At 40.3% G+C, this 22,771-nt stretch overlaps 1 protein-coding gene and 1 long non-coding RNA gene across 2 annotated transcripts in view; one reads left to right on the top strand and one right to left on the bottom strand.

Annotated features, from left to right (window-relative positions):
* LOC146523110 (uncharacterized) overlaps positions 1-22,771 on the top strand; it is a 116,745-nt gene that overhangs the window by 59,447 nt on the left and 34,527 nt on the right. The gene's annotated exons all lie outside the window — the stretch shown is intronic.
* LOC146523111 (ladderlectin-like) lies at positions 12,744-15,175 on the bottom strand. Its single transcript, XM_085154692.1, has 7 exons — positions 15,042-15,175; positions 14,887-14,964; positions 14,710-14,748; positions 13,878-13,999; positions 13,649-13,783; positions 13,445-13,556; positions 12,744-13,084 (listed from the first exon to the last, which is right to left on the bottom strand). The coding sequence occupies exons 2-7, from the start codon at positions 14,945-14,947 to the stop codon at positions 13,002-13,004; spliced, it is 552 nt and encodes a 183-aa protein (XP_085010818.1). The 5' UTR covers positions 14,948-14,964; positions 15,042-15,175; the 3' UTR covers positions 12,744-13,001.

The raw sequence follows: 22,771 nt of genomic DNA, 5'->3' as shown, positions 1-22,771 counted from the left end.
TTGTTATATCACTCTTATTTCAACGTAACCTAATTTGTTTTTTACTTAAAATTGTAACTGAGTGGACTCAGTTCCTCACTAGCAACAATACTTTTTTTTTTCAATATGGGACAGATTTGACTGGGGAAAAGAAAGGGGAGAAAGAAAGACGGAAAGAAAAACAGCGGGGAAGAGGGACGGGGATAAAGGGCAAAAAAAGAAAAAACAACAAAATAAGCAGACAAAAAAAAATACATATATCAATCACCTGGATCACCTGTTGAGAAAGAAAAAAGAGAAAACAAACAGAAGAAAAAAAAAAGAGAAGCAGACTGCCCCGACGGCAGCAGCAATGAGAACGGGGGTGTGAAGACTCTAAACATCCCTCCGCCCGCTCATATGTAGTGTTGATGTGTTCTAAGGTGCGTTTAAAACCCAGGAGGGCATTGAGCTATCTACTGGCAACAATACTGATGTAATTAATACATAATAATACAACAACAATGCAAAAATGTTGTATGGAAAACAGGTGAGGGATTCAGTTTTGTGTGATATTTTGGTAAAGCACAAAATATTCCACACTGTGCAGGATAACATGATATAGTTCACACCTGTCCACCCCCTGCAACAAATATTCAACCCAGATTTCTACAATAAGAGCTTTAACAAAGTCTTTTTAAAAAACATTGCTTTTGAAGTTGAAGTTATGGGTAATCTGAAAACTAGAAGGTCCAGACAGAACTGGCTGTGGCTGTGAAGCTGAAACACAAAGAGTGTCAGCAAACAATGCAATGAAGGTGATGTAACCTAAAACTCATCATGATTACAACAGTGTGAGAAAGAACAACTGGGCATACAAGGCCTAGAAACGCAGGTAAAAGCAAAGAAGTACACCTTTTTTTAATATCTAAGGTTTTATGTATCAGGACTGAGTCTTAAACTGAGGTAAATATAACCTCAGATGAACAACAATGCATGACACATAACACCACATCATTATTTTGTTAACAAAGGCTAAGCCAAAATGAAGTTTGTGAAAAAAAAAGTTCAGGCCATGATTCAATAGCTTGTAAAATCCCCTTTAGCAGCAATCACTTGATGTTGCTTCAGATAGTCTCCCATGTTACTTCAATATTCTCACACACAGCCTATTATTATTATCTGCTGTCCTGTTTGAATTGGTTGGTATTTCCAATTTGGTGCCCAGACATCATATTCCTTGATTCCTTGACAGCGAGCGCGTTCTTTTGTTGGTCATTTGATTAGATTACTCATAGAAACTACCATTAACACAATAAACTGGTGACATTTCTTTCATCTTTAAAACCACCACAGCTAAAGGTAGCAGTGTTAAATGGTGTTAGCTTAACTGATATCACTAGCTTAATGTTAAGCTAGGCAGCTGAGAGTCATTACTGTTAACTAAAAACGTAATCCATATAATTAGTTTTTCCCCAATGAAGCCACACCATTGTTTGGTATTTCTGATTGGTTGAGCATTCAGTTGAAACCTTTTCTTGTTTAATAAGGCTTTCCGTTTAGATTCTTATTAGTAACTGTTTTAAATTTTGTTTTTCTTTATTCATATTTTAATGCTGTATTTGAACTGATTCTTATATTGTTTTTAACCCTTTAAGACCTACCATAGAACCAAGTCCGCCAGAGCTTATATTATATTTTTACATGTTGTGGTGCCATTTTTGGGAGCATTTCGAGTTGCTATACATCAATACAACCATTATAGCCCAGATTTTAATAATATGTATGCATTAAGTGCATAGTAATTACATAAATTGCAAAAAAGTGCAATAAACTACAAAAAAATTGAAAATCGTTTTTGTTTTTTTAACATATATTTCTAAGAGAAATTTAAGAGGCTTATCCCTCAAAACTGTAAATACAAAAAAGTTGCACAAAATAGTTTCCCACCACAGGAAATTTATTTTGAGTGTCTTCATAGTTTTATTTTTGAAATACACCAATTTTTATACACTGCAGGAAAAACGAAAATAAATATTATAGTGCAAATTTGCAAAAAAGCAGCATATGCATCAAAATAAACTATTTCCAGTAGTGCAATATGAGTCCTACGCATCCCAGAAATGACACATAAAGTTATAAAGTCAAAGATAACTTTTAAAAACACAACTATAGGCTCATGAAGCCCTGATGGTAAAAAAAAAATAAATTTCCGCGAAAATGACGTCACTTCCGGTTTCGGGCAGGTCATGGCAGACATGCAAAAGTTCGCGCTGACGTCTATTCCAACGTAGGAAGTGTTATGAACAGCTGATCGGATTGGCAAAGCGTGTTTCTGGAATATTATGTTTTTGTTGCTGCAAGCGCTTTTTATGCAGTTTTTGCAAAGCTATATGTGGAAGGACACCGTGACCTAGGACAAGCTGATGGCATAAGATGTAAGTACAACTCCTCCAGTTTCATATGCAAAAAAAATTATTGCGCTAGCTTACGTGGTTGCAGAGCTACCAGGATTTAAAAATAGTTACGCAAAACAGAGCGTGCACGCTCCGGCCGGCTTTAAAGGGTTAAAGCACACTGTGCGCTGTCGATCTTACGTGCTGCACAATAATGTTTAACACTTAGTATTTACTGTTATATTCCCATAGATCATAATGATGTTGTTTATCCCTTGTTAAATGCTTCTTTTCTTTTTTCTTTCTCAACAGGTGATCCAGGTGATTGATATATGTATATTTGTCTGCTTATTTAGTTGTTTTTTGGGTTTTTTTGCCCTTTATCCCCGTCCCTCTTCTCCACTGTTTTTTTCTTCCCTCTTTCTTTCTCCCTTTTTCTTTTCCTTATTCAAAGTCTGTCCCGTATCTAGCAAGTGAAAATAAAAAAAATAAAATAAACAATAAAAGGTGAATCAAATAGACCATTATGGCAAGGCTGGGATGGTCCATTTGGTAAAGTAAATCCGTTGGGCATCTTTCTTCACCTTTAGACAATAATTCTGATGGCAAAAGAGCCAAACGGGACAGGAAAAAAAAAAGGGCTATGGAAATAGGTGAAAACAAAGAAGTACATTCATATTTCAATTTTAAGGTTTTATATATCAGGACTGGGTTTGAAAATTTGGTAAATATAACCTCAGATGGACAACAACACAAGACACATTACACCTGATCATTATTTTGTTAACAAAGGCAAAGCCAAATGAAAATGTGAAAAAACTAGGTGCACTCTAAGATTAAATAGCTTGTAAAATTCCTTAGAGCAGGAATGACATGAAGTATCTGAAGTACAGAACCCCGCGAGGGACATGGGAGAAAAAAAATGAAGATGAACTTCGAACTGGTGGGTAAGACGTCTCCGAAAACGTCGCAGCACTTTTGCAAATATGTGATGTCTTGATAGACTGAGCAGATATTTGAAGTTTACACAGCTACATTCTCCCCTGAAAATATCGCAAAAGTTTATTTTGTGACCCAAAAAGAGTAATAAGAGTAATATTAAAACTAAGTAGCTCCCGCCATTGATGGAAACTGGAATTGGCTGGGGATAGGTGATGAGCCAGGCGACGAAGGCTGTCCCAATTCGAAGGCTGCTCCAAATGCTTCCTTCATGGACCAACCTATGCCAGAATTCATAGCGCGGCACAGCCAATACCAGTTTCCAACAATGGCGGCAGCTACTTAGTTTTAATATTACCAGCCAATCACAGGCTTGGATGCAAAAAATCTGATTGGCTGTTTTGGTCTCCAATCAGCTCGAAATGATGAAATGCAATATGCCAGAATCCATTTCGTCACAGATCTCACAAAAGTTTATATTCTTTCTTTTTTTTCCCCATGTCCCTTGCGGGGCTCTGTACTAAAAATAGTTAACTGGTTAACTCAGTTTGCCTGGTGGCATTTTTGAATTTATTTAATATGTTTGTTACGTGTCTGCAGGCTGCATGTTTTCTTTCCCCCTCCTTTTGTTTGCCGTTCCCTTAGGTCGCAGACTGCAGGATGATGTCAATCTGGGGCCGTCCAACTAATTAGAGGAGGAAGACCCTGATTGGACAATCCAGGAGTGCACACCTTGATAAGGAGACTCACCTGTGGCTGGGCGTGGCTCTCTTCCCTCCTTTGGATTGTTTGGCACATGCGTGAAGTTTCTCTGCTGTCCTTCTTTTGTTTGATAATTGTGGTGGGAGTAAAGTGGACTAGGTAAGTTTGGGGACCCCATACACTTACTCAGGTAGAGTCTTTTTGTTAGAAACACTAGGTAAGTAGGTTGGTGCCATCCATGTAATTTTGAGCTTGTTTTGAGTTGAGGTTTAGGGTTTTTCCCTCTTGTTTTTGCTTTTCTAGGATAATAGCTCAGCTAAGTTTTGGATTTGTCTTTTTGGTGGTTTTTTTGGCACAACCTAACTGTCCCTTTCTCCCCCACATTTGTTGTTTGAATTGGGGTTATTTATTTTGTGAGAGCGCTGCCATTAAACATTTTTAATAACACCTGTACCGAGTTTCCGGAGTTGTTGTGTTATCCCCTCCTGCCCTCGAGGAGACGTAACAATGTTAAACCACCCTAATGGACGTGTATACAGAAGCTGCAGTAAGTTGCAGTAACAGCAGAGGGAGATATTTTATTTCAAGTTAAAATGAAAATAATCACATAAATGCATTTAAACAGACAATATTAACACATTGACATGTAAATATATATTTGCCGACAAACTTAATCGTTTCTGTCAATTAACAACCCTGGAATGCTCTCATGTGACTTCTTGGCCTTAAATATATTATGGCCCCCAGCTAATGCAACTTCTTGATGTGTGTCCATTTCACACTTTGTTGAGGTAAACCATGAAATACTTTCTATCCTTAAATTTCAGTATATAGCCCACTGAATTGTGTTAAATTTATCATGTTTAGGGGAAAAAGAGGATACCTCAAACATGCACTATGAAAAATTTCTGAAGTTGACCTAGGTTCTATAGAAACATGTACATTTAATTCTGTCTCCAAAATACATGAAAAGCTGAAAGGTGGTGTTTTTTTTTTGTTATTACCATTGTACATTGTGTCATGGTCATTACAATTTATTTAGCTTTAACTTTCAAATTGATAATGATTCATCTCATAAGTCAAGATCACTGTTCTGCTCTATATAAGCTGTCTCTATATGTTTAAAGTAGTAAGCAGCGTGAGTACGCATTTTGAGACCTATTACGTCACAGCGATGCGATGACGGCTGTCCCAATCCGAAGTGTACTCCCAATGCGTACTCCAAATGCGCCGTCGATTTCCCCAAATTTCAAGCATGGTCCGGTGTACCCTTCATGGTCTCATATATCCCACAATTCATAGCGTGGCGGTGTGGATACTTTTGCCAAAAAATACGGCGGAGCGGCAGAAAAGTAAACTTTCAAAAGTAAGTACTGAATATTATGTAACTTATTTATGTGCAAATGTTTAATAATGAAGAACATTAAAACATTACTGTTGGCCACATGTCGGCAAAGTTATGTGACATTAGTGATGTTTGTACTAACTTGGTTTTAAAGCCTTTACTTTAAAATATACGCCGTTCAATAGTTGACCTTAATCTTACAGAGAATGTGATGATTTTGTGGATAATTAAAGTAAGTCATATATCCACAAACACAACAAGCTGAAAGTCAGTGATGCTGCTCGGTTTGCAGTCCTGAATATCACGGCACAAGCAGGATTCACTGCACTGTTAATGTTAGCTATGTTATATTGCTGCCTTTGTTCGGTGGTGTCAAGCCAAACGGACTTTAACGTGTGTTTGAACGAGCTGACGGTTCACTCGTTAAGCTGAAAGAAAGATGCTTTAAAAACAGGAGTCACACAATGAGCTCAGGCACTAGGCGACTGAGCACAGAGAGCAAATCATTGGTACTGTACAAATAATGTAAATATGACGGTGCATCACAAAAGATTAATATCAAACTGATCACTTGACCCATTTTATGTTACTTGCTCTTCTAGTGAATCAACAAATGGTGAAATGAAAAGCCGAACAACAACAATGCTGTTTTTTTTGAGAGTCTTAGCTTACTTATGTGTTTATTTCATATTTTCAGTTGTTACCCTCCACGGCTAAACAAAGCACTCTAAATCAGTTTCAGTTATGTACTGATGAACACAACAATGGGCATAAGGGGCTTCTTTCAAAGAAAAAACTCAGGTAGATGTTATTTTATATATTATGCAAATCATGAAACTGATCAATGATCAGCTGATCGTCTCTCTTGTTTATCGCCCACTTTGCGCCAGAAAGAGGAAACCAGTGGATGTTGCGCTAAACAACAGCAGCACGTTCAAGCTTGATCAGCTGTTGTTAGAATTTATTTAATATTACTTTCTAGTATCAGCTGATGTTTGCTGGAGCCACAGCTGTAAAAGCTGCTGCTCATGATATCGGTTTGGATACGTGGTGAGAGGGAAACATGAAAGTGATATAAATCATACATATATACCAATAAGACAGTGTACATCACTGTCACAACAGTGTTTGTTGTAGTTCAAAGGCTTTATGGTTTTTCTTATAATACCTGGTGGTGTAATCGGACGATTTTTTTGTCAGTTCAGCCTTATATATTATGTTTAACCCGAGTGACCACCTGGTCAGCTGGTAGGTAACAGGCATCTCCGAAAACGTTAGAGCACTTATGCAAATATGTGATGTCTTGATGAATCGAGCAGATATTAGAAGTTTACACAACACCCTCCTCGCATGAAAATATCTTAAAAGTTTATTTTGTGACCCAGAAAGAGTAATATTTCAAACTCTGCCACTCTGTGTTCCTCTGCCACTGCCTCGTTTGAGTTTTGGACGAAATGGATTCTGGGATATTGCATTTCATCATTTCGAGCTGATTGGAGACCAAAACAGCCAATCAGATTTTTTTTTTGCATCCAAGTCTGTGATTGGCTGGTTTTGTGGCACAAATATAACGGTGTATAGAAAGAGTTGAGCGCGCACAGGCAGAAATGTTGAGAGCGCGAGCAACACATTGCGAGCAAGCGCAAATGCAAAAACTGAGCGAGAGGGGCTGCTATTGTGCGTGTGTGTGGATAATAGCAAACACTGAAATACATTTTTTGCACGCAGCAATGAATTTTGTTCACTCAAATTTAGTTTTTCTTCGCTCAAAATAAATTTCTCCTCAAAATGCAACACTTGCACCTGCAATTCTTTTTTTTACGTGCGCTCAGAATAGTGGCACAAAACTAACGCCATAGTTGCTGCCCCTTTCTGGATGAGGCAGACAAATGAGAACATCAGATGTTGGCAGATACTTAATTTTCTATTTATTATGTTTCCACACATGCTGTATATTGCAATATTTAGTCATTTGCAATTACTAAAAGTATACATACTGCAATACTCACCAGCAGCAGTGGTCAGACCCAGCATTGCACAAAGTAGTGCAGACACTGTTAGCAGCTTCATGGTGATGTTTAGTATCTGTGAAAAACAAAGGACCCAAAGTGACATGTAGTTCATTACAGAAAGGGCAGAAGATAATCTGAGCTTGAAGCCCACCTTTTGTAGAATATCTTGTTTTATTTCTTTTCAGCACAAACTAGCTTTAGCCTTCCAGTGAGAAGGTGCTGAACAGCTCCAAGATCAGTGATTATATACTGTTTTTGAAATTCCAAACTAAGGAAATGACATTGAAAAAAATTGACTGACATATGTCAGCTAGACATTCATTGCACATTTTTATTTCTATTCGATTCTTTATTGATTCTCCTATTAATTCTTGTTTTTAAAAAAGGAGAACACACAGGTCGATTAGCTTAGAACTTTGTTTTATATCTTCTCTTTGAACAAGATAAAAATTTAGGAGTATCCCAACAGTGAGATCTTAAGAGAGCCATAATTGTTAATATGTATTTTTTATTACAAGCAGTACTGGCATGTACCCTGAAAGTTACAGGCATATTGGTGCATCATCAGTACAGCCCGTTCTCACTCCCGAGGCATACCATCCTGATGATTTGTCACGTCCCGCAGTGTTCCTGAGGAACGTGAAAGGTGACCTTCCATGTTCTTATGCTACGCGCTGGGTTATGGGTGAAATCCAGTGGAATTACGGTCCCGGGGTAATGCACGTTCCAGGCATGTATTCCAGCCCTGACCATAACCTTATGCTTAACCTTAACCAGCACTTTAATGACGTTAAATAGTGTTTTAAGTAAAATGAACGAACATGTGAAGATTGATCCTGAACGGTTTTCATGTTTCCTAATTTTTCCAATCTCGTCATTCAGGGTGTTGGAAGCGTAATATGTTGGCGATTTGTCACCTAGCGTAAAATATTACACTTTGGGAGTGAGAATGTGTTGATCAGTAACTTCACTCACAAGTAGCATTTTTGGTTAGCTTTCTGGCTTGCCCCTAGTTCTAATGTTTTGCATTAGATTGTAACTGTTCTAATCCTAGTTAACAGACCTGAATGTTGCAGTTGCATGACACACTGTTGATGACAATTGTGTGCTGTTATCTTTGTACCAGAATAAAGAGGGAATTCAGAATAAGAGCAAATCCAGTTTTGCAATGCCATCCATTCTTCATGGGTGTATAACATCATATTTACCATAAATTCTCAGAACAATAACAGCTGCACACATTTTTAGAAGAGGCCCCCAAGGGAGGGGGTCAACGATCACACCAGAACATCCAGCCACACTTCCCAAACCAACAAGTACCCACATCCCAGGGAGTGGCAACAGGGTCCATGCAGAGTAATAGGAAGTGTACCCCACCCTCCCAACTCTTGATCGTGGCTCAAGAGTTGGGAGTTCGCCTTGTAATCGGAAGGTTGGCGGTTTGAGCCCCAGCTTGGACAGTCTCAGTCGTTGTCGTCAGAGGGGCCGGTGGCGCCAGTGTCCGGCAGCCTCGCCTCTGTCAGTGCGCCCAGGGTGGCTGTGGCTACAATGTAGCTTACCATCACCGGTGTGTGAATTGGTGGATGACTGGAGCGCTTTGGGGTCCTTAGGGACTAGTAAAGCGCTATACAAATACAGGCCATTTACCATTTACTCTTGACCATGTACCACAGGGGCCAAAGCTCAGTAAGGCCCCAGATACAGCCCTTTCACTCACTGACACATGATCATCCACTAATAACACATATGGACACATACTGTACTTTGTGCAGTGGTTAGAGTTGGTTAAACTTGTTTTAGGGATATGAAATGACACCTCACAATTGGGGATGGAGTCAACTCAAACAGTGGGCAAAAGATACAAAGGGAGACATCAAGCTGAAAAAGAAGACAGCTTGGCTGGCTTGTAGGACTCGACAGGCAGTTGATGAGTACCAGTAGGCCAAGCAAGTCACAGTTCAAACACTTTGAGAAGTGGTAAACGTTCACTTCTACTTTCTCTCTAAAAATGACTGGTGAATTTTACATCTGACATGTGGTTTTAGCCTCAGTTATTTGGCACTTCATCATGCATTTCGCCATCACTGCTAATTTTCCGACCCTTTTGTCTTTGTGCTTAAAAAAAGAAACCTACATTTACGAATCCATTTATCTTCTCATTCTGTGACAAGCAGCATTGAAAGCTGAAAACCTTTGTAGACAAATGTTACTAAAACTTTTATGTCTAGTATTGTGGTAATCATTGTGTCATGCATATTTGGATGTTTTGTGTTGTGGTGCAGATGAGTATATAATTTTGACATCAACAGCCCCATCATATGGCCAAATACTTCAGTGCAAATATTTTGGAAAGTCTGTGAACACACAAGAAAAACATCTAAAAGTTTAACCCAGCACAATTGTAATTTGGCACTTGATGAATAAAATTAAATTGAACTGTTGAAGTGAACAGAGTTAAAGATTTACCCACAGGATCTTAACATATCATTGTTACACATCTGGATATTAAGTAAATATCTCCTTCCAGCTGACCCAAGATTCACATATGGGATAATGACTGGTGGTTACAGTCTGGATGGGCTTGTTGGCTTTTATTTGGGATTAATAGAATCTTTAGTTTACTGATTGAATAATTACTTAGAAACCTTCAGATATATCAGTATAAAGGAATGTGCAGCAGCAGCAGTAGATATGATACCTGGTGCCTGATATCCATCATGGCCACCTCTTAGCTCAGGGCCTGCAAAACAAGCAGCTTCTCCCCACCAGTTTCAACAAGTTTTATAGATGCTCATATAAAACTCTGAACTGCCAGGGAGGTTACTCTTTTTTGGGAAGATGGACTGCAGCTAACTGTTTTACAACTTAAGGTTTTCTAAACAAAAGACATCAATGTACATGAGGTGTCTGTGAAGGCTCCCAGTCATCCAGGTCATCGTGCTGTTATCCTTTGTGTCTTCCCTGGTGAACTTGATATTTTTATCCACAGCGTTAATGTGAGCAGTGAAGGACCCAGCAACACACTCAGACAAAAAAAAGATTCATCCCAAAGACAGAACTCCAAAACACAGACTTAACAATGTGGTGTATGCTGTACAGTGCAGCGAGGAATGCCCAGACCGCTACATTGGAGAGACCAAAAAGCCACTTCACAAGCACATGGTACAACATAGAAGAGTCAGCACAATGGGACAAGACTCAGTGGTCCATCTGCATCTAAAGGACAAAGGTCACTCTTTTGAGGATCCCAATGTTCCCAATTTTGGACAGAGAAGACAGATGGTTTAAAAGAGGAGTGAAAGAAGCCATCTATGTTCACTGTGAGCGACCATCTTTGAAAAGAGGCGGTGGTTTACGACACCAACTGTCTGCCATCTATAATCCAGTTTTGAGATCCCTTCCCAGACGCCTTAATACCCACTCACATCCTGGGCCATCTGACCTCAGGAAATCACATGATAGGGTGGGGCTAAATTTCACAATGAGCTCATGTGATTAGGTAGAGGATCATGAGGGGGTCCATTGTCTCTCTCTGGGGATACTCCCACAGGGCTTAAATCTGGAACTCGCCACCATTTGACCCTAGAACTGAAGAAGCTTCTCGGATGAGAGGTGAAACGTCTTCAAGCAAGTTAAAGAAGTCCAGACTCTTTTCTTTCCAAACTTCTTAGACAACAGGCTCACACCCAGCATAAAAAGCAGTGCATTACATCAGACCATGGCCACCTTCAATTTATGTTGTTGTGGCGGCACTTTCTTTTTTAGCTATTTGCTAAAAAAGAAACATATGGCATCATATTATTTTGAAATTGTTGGTTACTTGACCAAAAATACGTGTAATACTTTCTATATGGGCAAAAAAACAACAACTAAGGAAACATAACTAAATAATGTTACTGAACACCATGAATATTAAAGGCCTCTTGATGAAGGCCTAAATAAAATGCACCCCTTTATTAAATATTACATCTTGTCATGGTCCTGGGTGTTAACTAGTGTTTTGTGTTTGAGTTCTTTTTCTTGATTATTGGTTATTCACAGTTTTGTGCTCTTATTATTAGTTGTTGTTGTTCTGGCGTCTAGTTTCAGACACTGTCTTCCTTGTGTTCCATGTGTCACATTCTTTCAGTCTGTTTCTGTGTCAAGTCTGCATCCTTGTGAATTGTCTCTTGTTTCCTGTTTTATTTTGATAGTCCCAGTCCTACGTGCAGTGAGTCTAGGGCTGTATCCCAATTCAGGGTCTGCAGCCTTAAAGGCCACATTTTAAGGCAGATTACGCCACCGCAACGCGACGAAGGCTGTCCCAATTCGAAGGCTGCTCGAAATGCGGCCCTCAAATGCGTCCTTCATTTCCCTGAATTTTAAGGGCGTGGCGGTGTAGACTTCGTGGCCCAACATATCCCAGAATGCATAGCGCGGCGCTGGGTGTGGATAATTTTGCTGAAAAAAAAAACGGCGGATGAGGGGCGCCCGAAGAGTAACTTAGTAAACTAAGTACTGAATATTATGTCACTTATTTATGTGCAAATGTTTAATAATGAAGAACATTAAAACATTACTGTTGGCCACATGTCGGCAAAGTTATGTGACATTAGTGACGTTTGTACTAACTTGGTTTTAAAGCCTTTACTTTAAAATATACGCCGTTCAATAGCTGGGCTTAATCTTACAGAGAATGATCAAAGCTCATGTAGAAACAAACAAACAAATGAACAAAAGATTTTCTCCTTCATTTCTGTCAAACAAAGCTGTATGAAACGTTTCCAGCTGTTAGTATTATGGTTGCTAGGCAACCTGGGCAGCGCAACGGAGGCTAGACCGTCCCATTTGACAAGCCTCGCACTTCCGGCCTTAGCGGTCTTTAAGTACGCGGCCCTTGAGGATCGTTGAGGCTGCGTACTTTAAGGCTGCAGACCCTGAATTGGGATACAGCCTAGTTTTAATTACTCTTGTCTCATTATGTCTAGATTCTTCCAGCTGTGCTTCCCTCCTGAGTCTCAAACCTCGTTTTCCCTCAGTGTATTTAAGCCCTGTGTTTCTCTCAGTCACTGTTGTGTCGTATCCTCTTCATGCTTTGTGTTTCTGTCGTGCTTGTGTTAGTTTCTGAGTGTTTAGTTTCTATTTTTCCAGTTTGTGGTTTTGTGTTTTTTTTTTTTTTTTTGTGAGGTTTAATTTTATGAAAATTGTCCCACTAATAAACACTGCCGCTTTAAGTTTAACCTTCTGTTTCAGAGTCCTGCATTTGGGTTCTCCATCCTGCCTGCCACACAGCACACCATGACACATCTATTCTTTTTCAAATTCTTCCTTTACCATCACCTCATCATAAAAAGCAAAAGATGACATTTTGGGAGCATTCCTATGAAAATGTGACAAAGACTCAGAGACCAGTTTGATTCAATGCTTAAAGGTTTAATAATGAAGATGATGTTCATTCAGGGAAGTAAAGTGAAAGCTTAAAGCATTCTTTCCATTACACACTCAGTTTGTTCTTATTAAAAGAGACAATCCAACTACAGGTTGCATCATTTTTCAACTCATTCCTTATGTAGCGTTGCGGTGAACTAAAAGAAGTAAAGATGTAAGAAGAGAAACATTTTAAGCTGGATTTATGAGATTATTTGCTCCAAAGACCGGTGAACCAAGCCTTCATCCCAGAAATCGTCTGACTTTCCTGGCGCAGACAAATGGGTATCTGGCGTCACAGGGTATGTCATTCATACAGAGGTTTCCTGTAAGCACCAAAGATGAACATTAAGTGAAGCCATGATCACATGGACATCTATACTGACACAAATATTTAGTTTGCATAATAGCAGGAGCACCTGTCAATATTCATTTTTGACTCTACTTTCACAGCACTATGTAAATTTACTTTAAATTTAAAGACGTGAAATACAGCAATCTATTTTATTCATTATGGTAAAACACAAAGTTTGTCTCTGTTCAAAATAAAATTTAGAATTCATATTATTATTTAAGTCACTGCTATTTATCACACCAAATGATAGGCATCTTTTGAGAAAATGTGGATACTGTAACAGTTTTTGTTCCCCTCAAAATGAATTCATACACTTTCTTTTAAGTTTTACCTGTCCAATTCATATGCAGGCAGTTCTCTCTGCCCCCGACATTGTTAGGCTCTCCATGACACCAGTTTGCATATGTGAAACGGGTTCCATCGATCCAAAACCAATAATGCTCCTAGAAAACACAAAAAAACCCCCAGAGAATAATGTCGATAGGCAGGCATATCTTCTAGTGTCAGAACTAATGTCTAATATTGAGTAGTGTACCTCTTGAGCATCTGAGCCTCCAATCCATGTAGGGACATAATTACGAGCACCATTAAGTATGACCCTCTGAATCGCTTGGTACTCTCCGAGGTTGCGCACAGATGCTAGATTTGCATTCAGGGACTGACAGTGTCTCTATAGGGGAGAACAAAAGGTCTAGTTTAAACTAAGTTTGATATGAAAAGTATTAAAGCAGAGAGAAATGCTAAATCGAAATCACTGTTTTTACCTGCGCCTGAGCCCAAGTCAGGTGATTGGGAAAGAAATGAAAGTATCGGTTTCCATATCTAGTCCAACGCCGGGGCCAGGGGCTCCTAAAACATGGAAATCTCTTCTCAACAAGATGCTCTCCTGAGGACAAGCAAAGAATACTTAGATACTCAAACATCAATTATCTTTGCTATTTACAAAAAAGTAATTGTCTTTCAAACCATATATATGCTTAAACCTTTATACCCCCCCGAACACACACACACACACACACACACACACACACACACGTATCGGTATTGAACCGTTCGATACAATGCTGTCTGTTCGGTACGCATATATATTGAACAATAAAAAATTTGTAATTTTTTTTAGCAACTTTTCTTCTGACGATGCTGTCTGTGTTGAGAGCTCAATGGATCTGCGTTAGACTACTCCGCCTAGGCTGCACTGTTGAGCGCAGATCCACTGGTAAGCGCGTCATGGACAAAAGTAAAACAGTATGTCGGATGTGCCACGCAATGCTCAATTACATTGGTGAGAACTAGTGTGCTAGCGCGGTTAGCTCATTAACGCCATCCAGCCCCACGCATGGGGCGATCCGTGGTAACTCGTTAACGGAGATTTGCCATATTATGGCGTTAACGTCATTTTAACGAGATTAACGCTGACAGTACTATTGGGAACACAACGAATAGTTACTCCGACATCATCCTAGTGCAAAGACAAGTGGAAGCAGACAAAAACAACAAGCACGCATGCTACAAACTTTACCCGAGTCATTTAGACAGATAGATGTGCTCTTCAGCATGACAATAATCTGAGAGGAAAATTGGAAAATTGTTACCAACCTGGGGGATTTGATTCAGACCCATCCTTACCCACTTCATCTGGAAGAACCGGAAAAATATATAATTTTGATAACTTTTAGTGGTAAATTTCCATTCATAATATTGATATTATAAATGTTGTTTGTATTATTGATTCCACACATATATACATTATCTATATTATACTACAATACTCACTGGCAGCAGTGGTCAGAGCGATCATTGCACAAAGAATTGCAGACACAGTCAGCAGCTTCATGGTGATAATTAGTATCTCTGTTAACAACAAAAGACCCAAAGTTATTAGCACTTCATTAAACAAAGCACAGAAAGAATCTGAGTTTTCAGCCAACCTTTTGTAGAATATCTTGTCTGTTCAGCACCAGTCAGTAGCTTCAGCCTTCCAAGGTTGGAACAAGGTGCTGAACAGCTCTGAGATCACTGCTTATATTGTGTCTCTATGTAGTTTCAAAACAGGGAACTAACATTGAAAAAAAAAAATGACACGTGTATTATGTGATTCATGCTGGTCAGACTTTTACTGCACTTCTTTCTTTCTCAACCAAAACCAAAATTATTGCCAAATGCTGACTACTTCTTCCAGCTGCCCACTTAATTTTACAAACTGACTAGTCAACAACTGGTCAACCCTCCATAGTATAAATGGAGAACATTTTATATATTTAAGAAAGTATTTTCAGGAAAGAAAAAAAAAACAAAACAAAGGAGAAGCTGAGTTCATGGACATTAAATAATCAGCGTTATTATGAAGATCTAAAATAATTTCTGACGTTTTGCTCTCACAGTAATCGTGATGGGAATGTTTCTTCAGTAGACCAATTCTTGCCGGTTCATTCCTTAGCATTTCTGGAAAAGACATGCAATAAGAAAAAGATAAAATGAGACCAGTGCCTCATCTGATAAGAGATGTCTTGTATCTTTGACAGGCATTCACCAGAAAATGTTTATGGAGACAGATCTGTCACAGTACTGGGTTTGTGTGCTGCGTTTTTGATCAGTTATGTTCTTTGAGTTGTTGTTTTTCATGGTTTTGAGTCACTTTATTGTTTTCTGCTTATGTCAAATTCAGAGATGGGCAGTGAAAGTAATGCGTTATTGTAATTTGATTACTTTTTTCAAGTAATCAGTAAAGTAACAGGACTACTTTTTCAAGTAACTTGACCAACACTGGTTATGTTCTTACTTTTTAGTCGTTAGCTTTCTGTAACTTTGCCCTCCCCGGTTCCACGTCTCACGTCTAGTTACTCTTCTCTCTGTGCTCCGTGTTTGCTTGGTCTTCAACCCGTTTTCACTCCCGACTTGTAAAATAGCGACAATTTGTCACGTCCCTAAAATTCTCATGCTAACGCAAAAGGTATCCTTCCACGTTTTTCTCAGTTCACTCCAATGTGAACCCGCTCGCGGCGATAAGAGACGCTTCGAGCAGAGGCTCCAGTCATCCATTTACTCCAATAATAACAGCGTCACGGCGAAACATGACGCCGTGAAGTACAATCTAACTGGAGAACCGAGGACCATCTCCCCCGACGTGTTTTTCTCCCTAATGGAAGGCTTTCTTTGTTTTGTTTTTTTTGCCTGTCCCGTTTGGATCTTTAGCATCCATCCAAGGAAGGAAGTCAGGAAGTCTCCTCTCTTCAGGAACCCACTCTGCAGGAGGGGGAGATACAGGAGAGGTGGAGGAAGATCTCAGCCTGGGCGTCTATTGTCTTGTGTAGTTTGGAAGATGAGTGCATGATGGGATGGGTGCAGTTTTCTATGTGGTGGGGTCAGGTGGGCTGTCCCGGGCTCTGTGGGGCCGGGCTGCGCTGCTGTTCTGGGCCCCGGTCTGGATGGGCCTGGGCCCCCTTTCCCTGGCTGGTTGCAGAGTATGGGGGTGCCTACTGGGGTCAGCGGGGGAGCTGGCCCCAGGGAGGGGTCACTTGCCCCTCTCTTCCTTCCCTCCCCTCCCCATCTCCAGCTGCCTCCCTCTTCCCGCTCCACCACAATCATCCACACATGCAGGGCCTTGGGGTAAAGGTGTGTCACCAGGGTTCAGGGGAGGCATCGCCCCCTCTGTCACCTTCTGTCTGCCTGTTCCTCAATTTTATCCCACAAGTTAGACATTCACATTACTCACACTCTCATTACACATACATATAGGATCTTGGGGGTGGGCACGCTACACGGACTCCAAAAAGACCATAAGGGTGTACAACCTCACCCCTGGCATCGTTGCCCACCTCTCAATTTTAAATACACGTAGACATCGAGGGCTAGCAGGAGGGGCTATGCGCTTACCTGCTGCTCTCTGGCAGGTAACTCCATGCCCTCCTGGGTTTTAAACGCACCTTAGAACACACATGCATCAACACTACAATGAGCGGGTGGAGGGAGGTTTGGAGTCTTCACACACCCCTGTTCTCTGCAGCCTGTTGGAGCAGGGGGCCAGGAGGAGGAGTTGGCCGTCCGACTGGGGTCTCGAGTGTGGGGCCTCCCTGCTGCTGCGGAGTCGGGGCGGTCTGCTTCTCCCCACCGCAGGGAAAAGGGTAGCACCACCTGGGTCTGGGTGCAGTTTCCCCCTCCAGGGGCAAGGGTACCTAGACCCGGTTCTTAGAGTACGCTTGGGGATTGTGATCGTGTGTACAGCGTCTCTTTATGTCTGTCTCCACGTTGGTTGAGTGTTGAGTAATTGCATATGAGAGCATGAGGGTGGGAATGGATGTTTGTATCTGTGTGTGCCTGTATGTCTGTGTCTATATGTCGGGTTGGGTATCAGACGCCACCTCTCTGGGGACATCTCAGGACCTCTAAGGTATGGAGGCCTATCTCCCCCCACCACTTCCCCTGCCGGTGGCAGACGCCCTCAGACATCGGTGCGTTGGTGGTTCTTTGTGTCCGGGGATGGGCGTCCAGGTACACAAAGGCTCACTCCTTGGTGGCTCCTTATCGGGGCCTGGAGCCTGGTGCTCGCTCGGGCCACTTCGGGGGTGGGGTGCCCTCGGCCTCTCGGCCTGGGGCTCGGTCACTCAGGCACAGCTGGCTGCCAGTGGAGCTCACGGGCACGTCACTGCAACCCCCCCTGGCTTCTGCTCCACGGCTGCTGAGTGACCCCTCATCTGGGACTCTCCTCAGCTCTTTCTGGGACAGTGGTACGGCTGCCCCTCTGTTGGTCTTCCTTGGTCTCTTGTGTTCTGGGGGCCTCTGGATGTCTGGAGTTTTGATCTCCTCCATACCTGCTTCATGCCCTGGAGGACGGGGCAGTGGCCCCCCACACCCTCTAGCAGATCATTACATGAAGGAACCTTTTAAAAACAAGCTCGCTCATGCTCACAGGTGTACACACGGGTGCTCACACACACAAACTACACCCTTTTTGGCTCCTACCTCAAAGCACACTGTGCGCTGTCGATCTTACGTGCTGCACAATAATGTTTAATATTTAGTATTTACTATTATATTCCCATAGATCATTGTTGTTTATTGTATTGCTCTCGTTTTCTTCTGCTTGTTTTCTTTTTTTTCTCAACAGGTGATCGATATATGTATATCTTTTTTTTGTCTGCTTATTTAGTTGGATTTTGTTTTTTTGCCCTTTATCCCCGTCCCTCTTCTCCACTGTTTTTTTCTTCCCTCTTTCTTTCTCCCTTTTTCTTTTCCTTATTCAAAGTCTGCCCCGTATCTAGCAAGTGAAAATAAAAACATAAATAAAATAAACAATAAAAGGTGAATCAAATGGACCATTACGGCAAGTCAGGGATGGTCAATTTGGTAAAGTAAATCCGTTGGGTATCTTTCTTCGCCTTTAGACAATAATTCTGATGGCAAAAGAACCAAACAGGACAGGCAAAAAAAAAAAGAAAAAAAAAAGGAATGAGACAAAAGTGCTATCCCAGCTGTCCAATATCTGAAATGCATTTCAAAAAGTCCCCACTGTGAGCATTAGGGAACTCAGAACTATAAGAAAGGTCTTTTTCATATTTCTATAAGTTAGTGTTCAATTAACTGTCATTTTTAAGTGCAAAATTCAAAATACTTTTTTGTTGTTGTTTGCTTGAGGTCCACAAATGTAAATAGAATTTGGTGCTTTTCTTTGGCATACATGAAAGTGGTTTGGGGGTTTTGATCTGAAGGCCCATGAAACGAAAGGTATCAAAGACTTTTAAAAATACACAATAAATCAGCAGTTTCACCCTCTCTTTCTGAGAGGGTGAAACTGGAGTAATGTGTTCTCGGTGCTTTAATAATGATCATCAGACATTCACAAGCATTTGTTCCCACAGTCGACAGGGGTAAAATTGATTAGTTAGGGAGAAATTCAACAGTCTTGTGAAACAATGTCTAAACTGTGGTTTCAAAGAATGCGTCAAAAGCTGCCGCTTCTTTTGAAATTAAACCAAGGCTGTTGGCTAACTGATGGTTACCATGATAATGACTTTATCTGCCAGTCACAGACTTAGACCTGTCCTTTCAGTTATTGCTAAACTTTTTATGGTAAGGAAAACATTACATAAAAGGAAAATAAGGAATAAGGAAAACATTAGATAAAACAAAATTGACTCACCTAGCATTAGACATTGTTTTCTGATTGAAAAATCTTCCTGCAATTTTGTCCTCAAGATTACTTAAATGTCTAGAAGTCTATTGTTGAATTCATGAACAGAGACCCAGCTGATTTTTTACCTGATTTTTCTTTAAATTAAATGTACGTATTTAGTAGTTTAATCCTTATTTTATTTTATTTTTTTATGTCTTTATTGTCATTGTTGCAGGTACAACGGAATTAAAAGTGGTGTCCGATCAGTGCATCGACCATAGAAATATGAAAATATAAATAAAAACAATAAAATTTAATAAACTCAAAAAATAAAATACTTAAAGTGCTAATAAGAATAGTATGAGCAAACATTTACATACACTCCCACACACATGCTTCAGTCAGTGCATAGATCATTTCAAGAGTGGCCTGATGGACGTTTTTTTTTCTTTTAGTAGCAGTATTCAGAAATGTTATAGCAGTTGGGTAAAAACTGTGTTTGAGTTTACTTGCAGTAATTGCTCTTTGCTGTCTGCCCAAGGGCAGCCGTCCAATCAGGGAGTGGCCAGGGTGTGAGGTATCTTTTATAATATTTTGAGCTTTTTTAAGACAGCAGGTATAGTCTAGATCTTCCAGCATGGGGAGAGGGCAGCCAGTCATCCTTTGGGCGGTGTTAATGACCCCTTGGAGTGCTTTCCTCTGAGCCACCGTCCAAGAAGTGTACTAAATGCATATGCAATAGGTTAGTACACTCTCAAAGGAGGCTCTGTAGAAGGACACCAGCAGTCTCTGTGTGACAGTCTCTGTTGGGCCTTTTTCAGCAGCTCGGAGGTGTTCACACTCCAGGAAAGGTTCTCCTCTATGTTGACTCCCAGGAAGCGAAAGTTTGACACCCACTCCACACAGTCCCCATTAATGATTAGCGGTGGGATCTCTGTCTTTTTCTTCTGTTGTCTGTTATGAGATCTTTGGTCTTTTAAGTGTTGAGGAGGAAGTTATTGGCCTTAGCATGATGACAGCTGCTTTGCTTTGTCTCAGTAAGCAGACTGGTCACCCCTGGAGATGAGCCCCACCACGGTGGTGTTCTCTGCAAACTTCACAAAGGTGTTGCTCTGGTGGGCAGGAGTGCAGCCTTGTGTGTAGAGAGTGTAGAGCAGTGGACTGAGCACACAGCCATGGGGTGAGCCAGTGCTGAGACTCAGGTCTGGGGATGTGCAATGGCCAGCTCTCACTCTCTGTCTACGGCCTGAGAGAAAGCTGTTGATCCACAAGCAGGTGCTGTATGGAAACCCCAGGTCCTGTAGCTTGACCACCAGTTTTTGTGGAAGGATGGTATTAAAAGCTGCATGGAGCATGGAGTGCTGTGGCTATGGCGTCTTCCATGGATTGGTTTGCTCTGTAGGCAAATTGGTGTGAATCCAGGCTGCGAGGCAGGGCTGCTTTATCTTATTACCAGTATAAAAATATGGCCTGTAAATGTATAAATACTGTTCTGGTTTCATCTGTTCTGCTGAGTCTGAGTTTTTCTTGGTTTTCAAGTTCGAAGTCTGTTACTGGAACACTACAACTCTACAACAGCCCTTTTTATGCTAAGTGATTCAATGGTGCCTTGGCTGATGTTCTGGGGTTTTTAGACACATATGTAGGTGACAGCTGAAATGATTGCTGAACTTTTTATACTATCTCAGAGTGTCTAAATTGGAAGATAACCCTCAGATTTACCTTGTTCTTACAAGCTTCGAGCTTATCAAATTTAAAGCACAACATTGCACAGAAGTTGTTTTTGCCATGGCTCAGTGAAAAGATTACTTTTTAAAGGGGCTAATAATGTTGGTGCTTCCACATAGTTTGCATGGAAGGTCTTTTCTTATCTGTTAACATTTAGCAACTACTTGATGAGTCTTAATGAAACTTTGAAATGAGGAACACAAAACTGTAAACGCAGACTGTATGCCTTCAAAAGCAAAGTGCCTTTTGAAATGGATTGTTTTTTTTTAAACATACTGATAACAATGAATTACAGCCTAGAAGTTATAAATGCATGAACTAGTTGTAAGTAGTAATAAATTAAACTAGTAACATGAACTACTGTTAGCTTGAAGGCCTGTATTACGTAACCAATTAATAGAGATTGATCATATTTAAAATTAAAGCATTAGTTAATGCCAGAATTTGTTAGAGCATTTTTGTAGGAATGGGATCTACAAGACAGGTTGATGGTTTGGATGAAGTAATTATTGAAGTTAACTCAGGAAGATCAATTGGAGAAAAAGAGTCTAAATAAATATCAGTGATGAATAAATACCAGAGGTGAAAGGAGCCAAAAAAATTGTCAAAACAATAAGTGTTATTGAGCTTGGTTGGCAGACTTTTCAAGACACGGAAAGATAAGTGTTTCTTTCCACTTCTGTTATAAGAATGACTTATTGATTTATAATGTCGTACCTGTGGTTTTACCGTCAGTTATTTGGCACTTTTATGTATTTCACCATTATGACAACTTTGAGGAACATTTGTTTTCTAACGTTTAATACAATGACAAATGATGTGTTCGAGATGAAACAATAAATCTTGTAAAATGTCTGAACTTCAGTTTACAAAGTTTTTCCTTCATTTAAGGAAAAACTTTACACATTCAGTCATCCACTCATTCACACACACATTCACACACTGGTGATGGCAGCTACATTGTAGCCACAGCCGCCCTGGGGCGCACTGACAGAGTACTACAAAGGATCCGTTTACTTTCACTTATCCAGTCAAAGGTTGCAGCGTGTGGGAGAATTTCAATAGTGCTAATCACATTACAGTGCTACCCAAGATCTAAAATGTGTTTGGTGATTTGTTTAACAGATTGGTGATTTTTAATTATAAAACACAACATAAAATGTATTCATGATCATGAGGCATTTACAGACATTGTTTCTGTGCTAAAACTGGTCGTGCAGTTTTGTCATCTCATAAAATTTGTTAAATGCCTCAAAGCTCACTGTAGGAGTGATAGTGGCCTACTCATACAGTATCTGTAGAATAACGATACAGCTGATCTGTTGGTAAAAATATTGGTGGCGATTAAACATATCATCAGATGCCCACTTAATGTGACAGGGTTCCAAGATGAATATGAAACGGTAATATACAAACATGTAACTTCCATCCATGGACAATTTAAAATCACTACTTTACATGCATGTTTTCAGGTGGCCTGGTGGAAACAGACAATCTCTCAACAGAAGGCCCAAGCAGGGATTCAGACCAAGATCCTTGTTCTTAGGTAACAGTAATGACCACAAGAAATCCATTTCAGATCTTGTGTCTGTGTCAAGGCAGCTCTGACTTCTGTGTGCCCTCTGTTCCTTATGTGACTGCACATCATCAGTCATAAGCTGTGTTACTATTTGACTGCTTGGAGAGTTTCCATAATCATTCAAATACACCCAGGACCTTGTTTCTGTGGGAACCTGGACAAATGTGATGATGACACAGAGAGTTCTCGTGACCGTTTCAAGGTCTCACTTGAACACTGGCATCACTTGACCATAACAAATA

This window comes from Neolamprologus multifasciatus, chromosome 3 (genome assembly GCF_963576455.1).
Source record: "Neolamprologus multifasciatus chromosome 3, fNeoMul1.2, whole genome shotgun sequence".
Taxonomy (NCBI): domain Eukaryota; kingdom Metazoa; phylum Chordata; class Actinopteri; order Cichliformes; family Cichlidae; genus Neolamprologus; species Neolamprologus multifasciatus.
This window is presented reverse-complemented; position numbering and strand designations above follow the sequence as displayed.

What these genes read in the sequence shown, in the direction of transcription:
- LOC146523111 (XM_085154692.1), bottom strand. Translation starts at nt 14,947, where the DNA reads ATGAAGCTGCTGACTGTGTCTGCAATTCTTTGTGCAATGATCGCTCTG. An exon ending in CGCTCTGACCACTGCTGCCA is followed by an intron (nt 14,749 to 14,886) that starts GTGAGTATTGTA and finishes CGGTTCTTCCAG; the next exon opens with ATGAAGTGGGTAAGGATGGG. An exon ending in GAGGCTCAGATGCTCAAGAG is followed by an intron (nt 13,557 to 13,648) that starts GTACACTACTCA and finishes TGTGTTTTCTAG; the next exon opens with GAGCATTATTGGTTTTGGAT.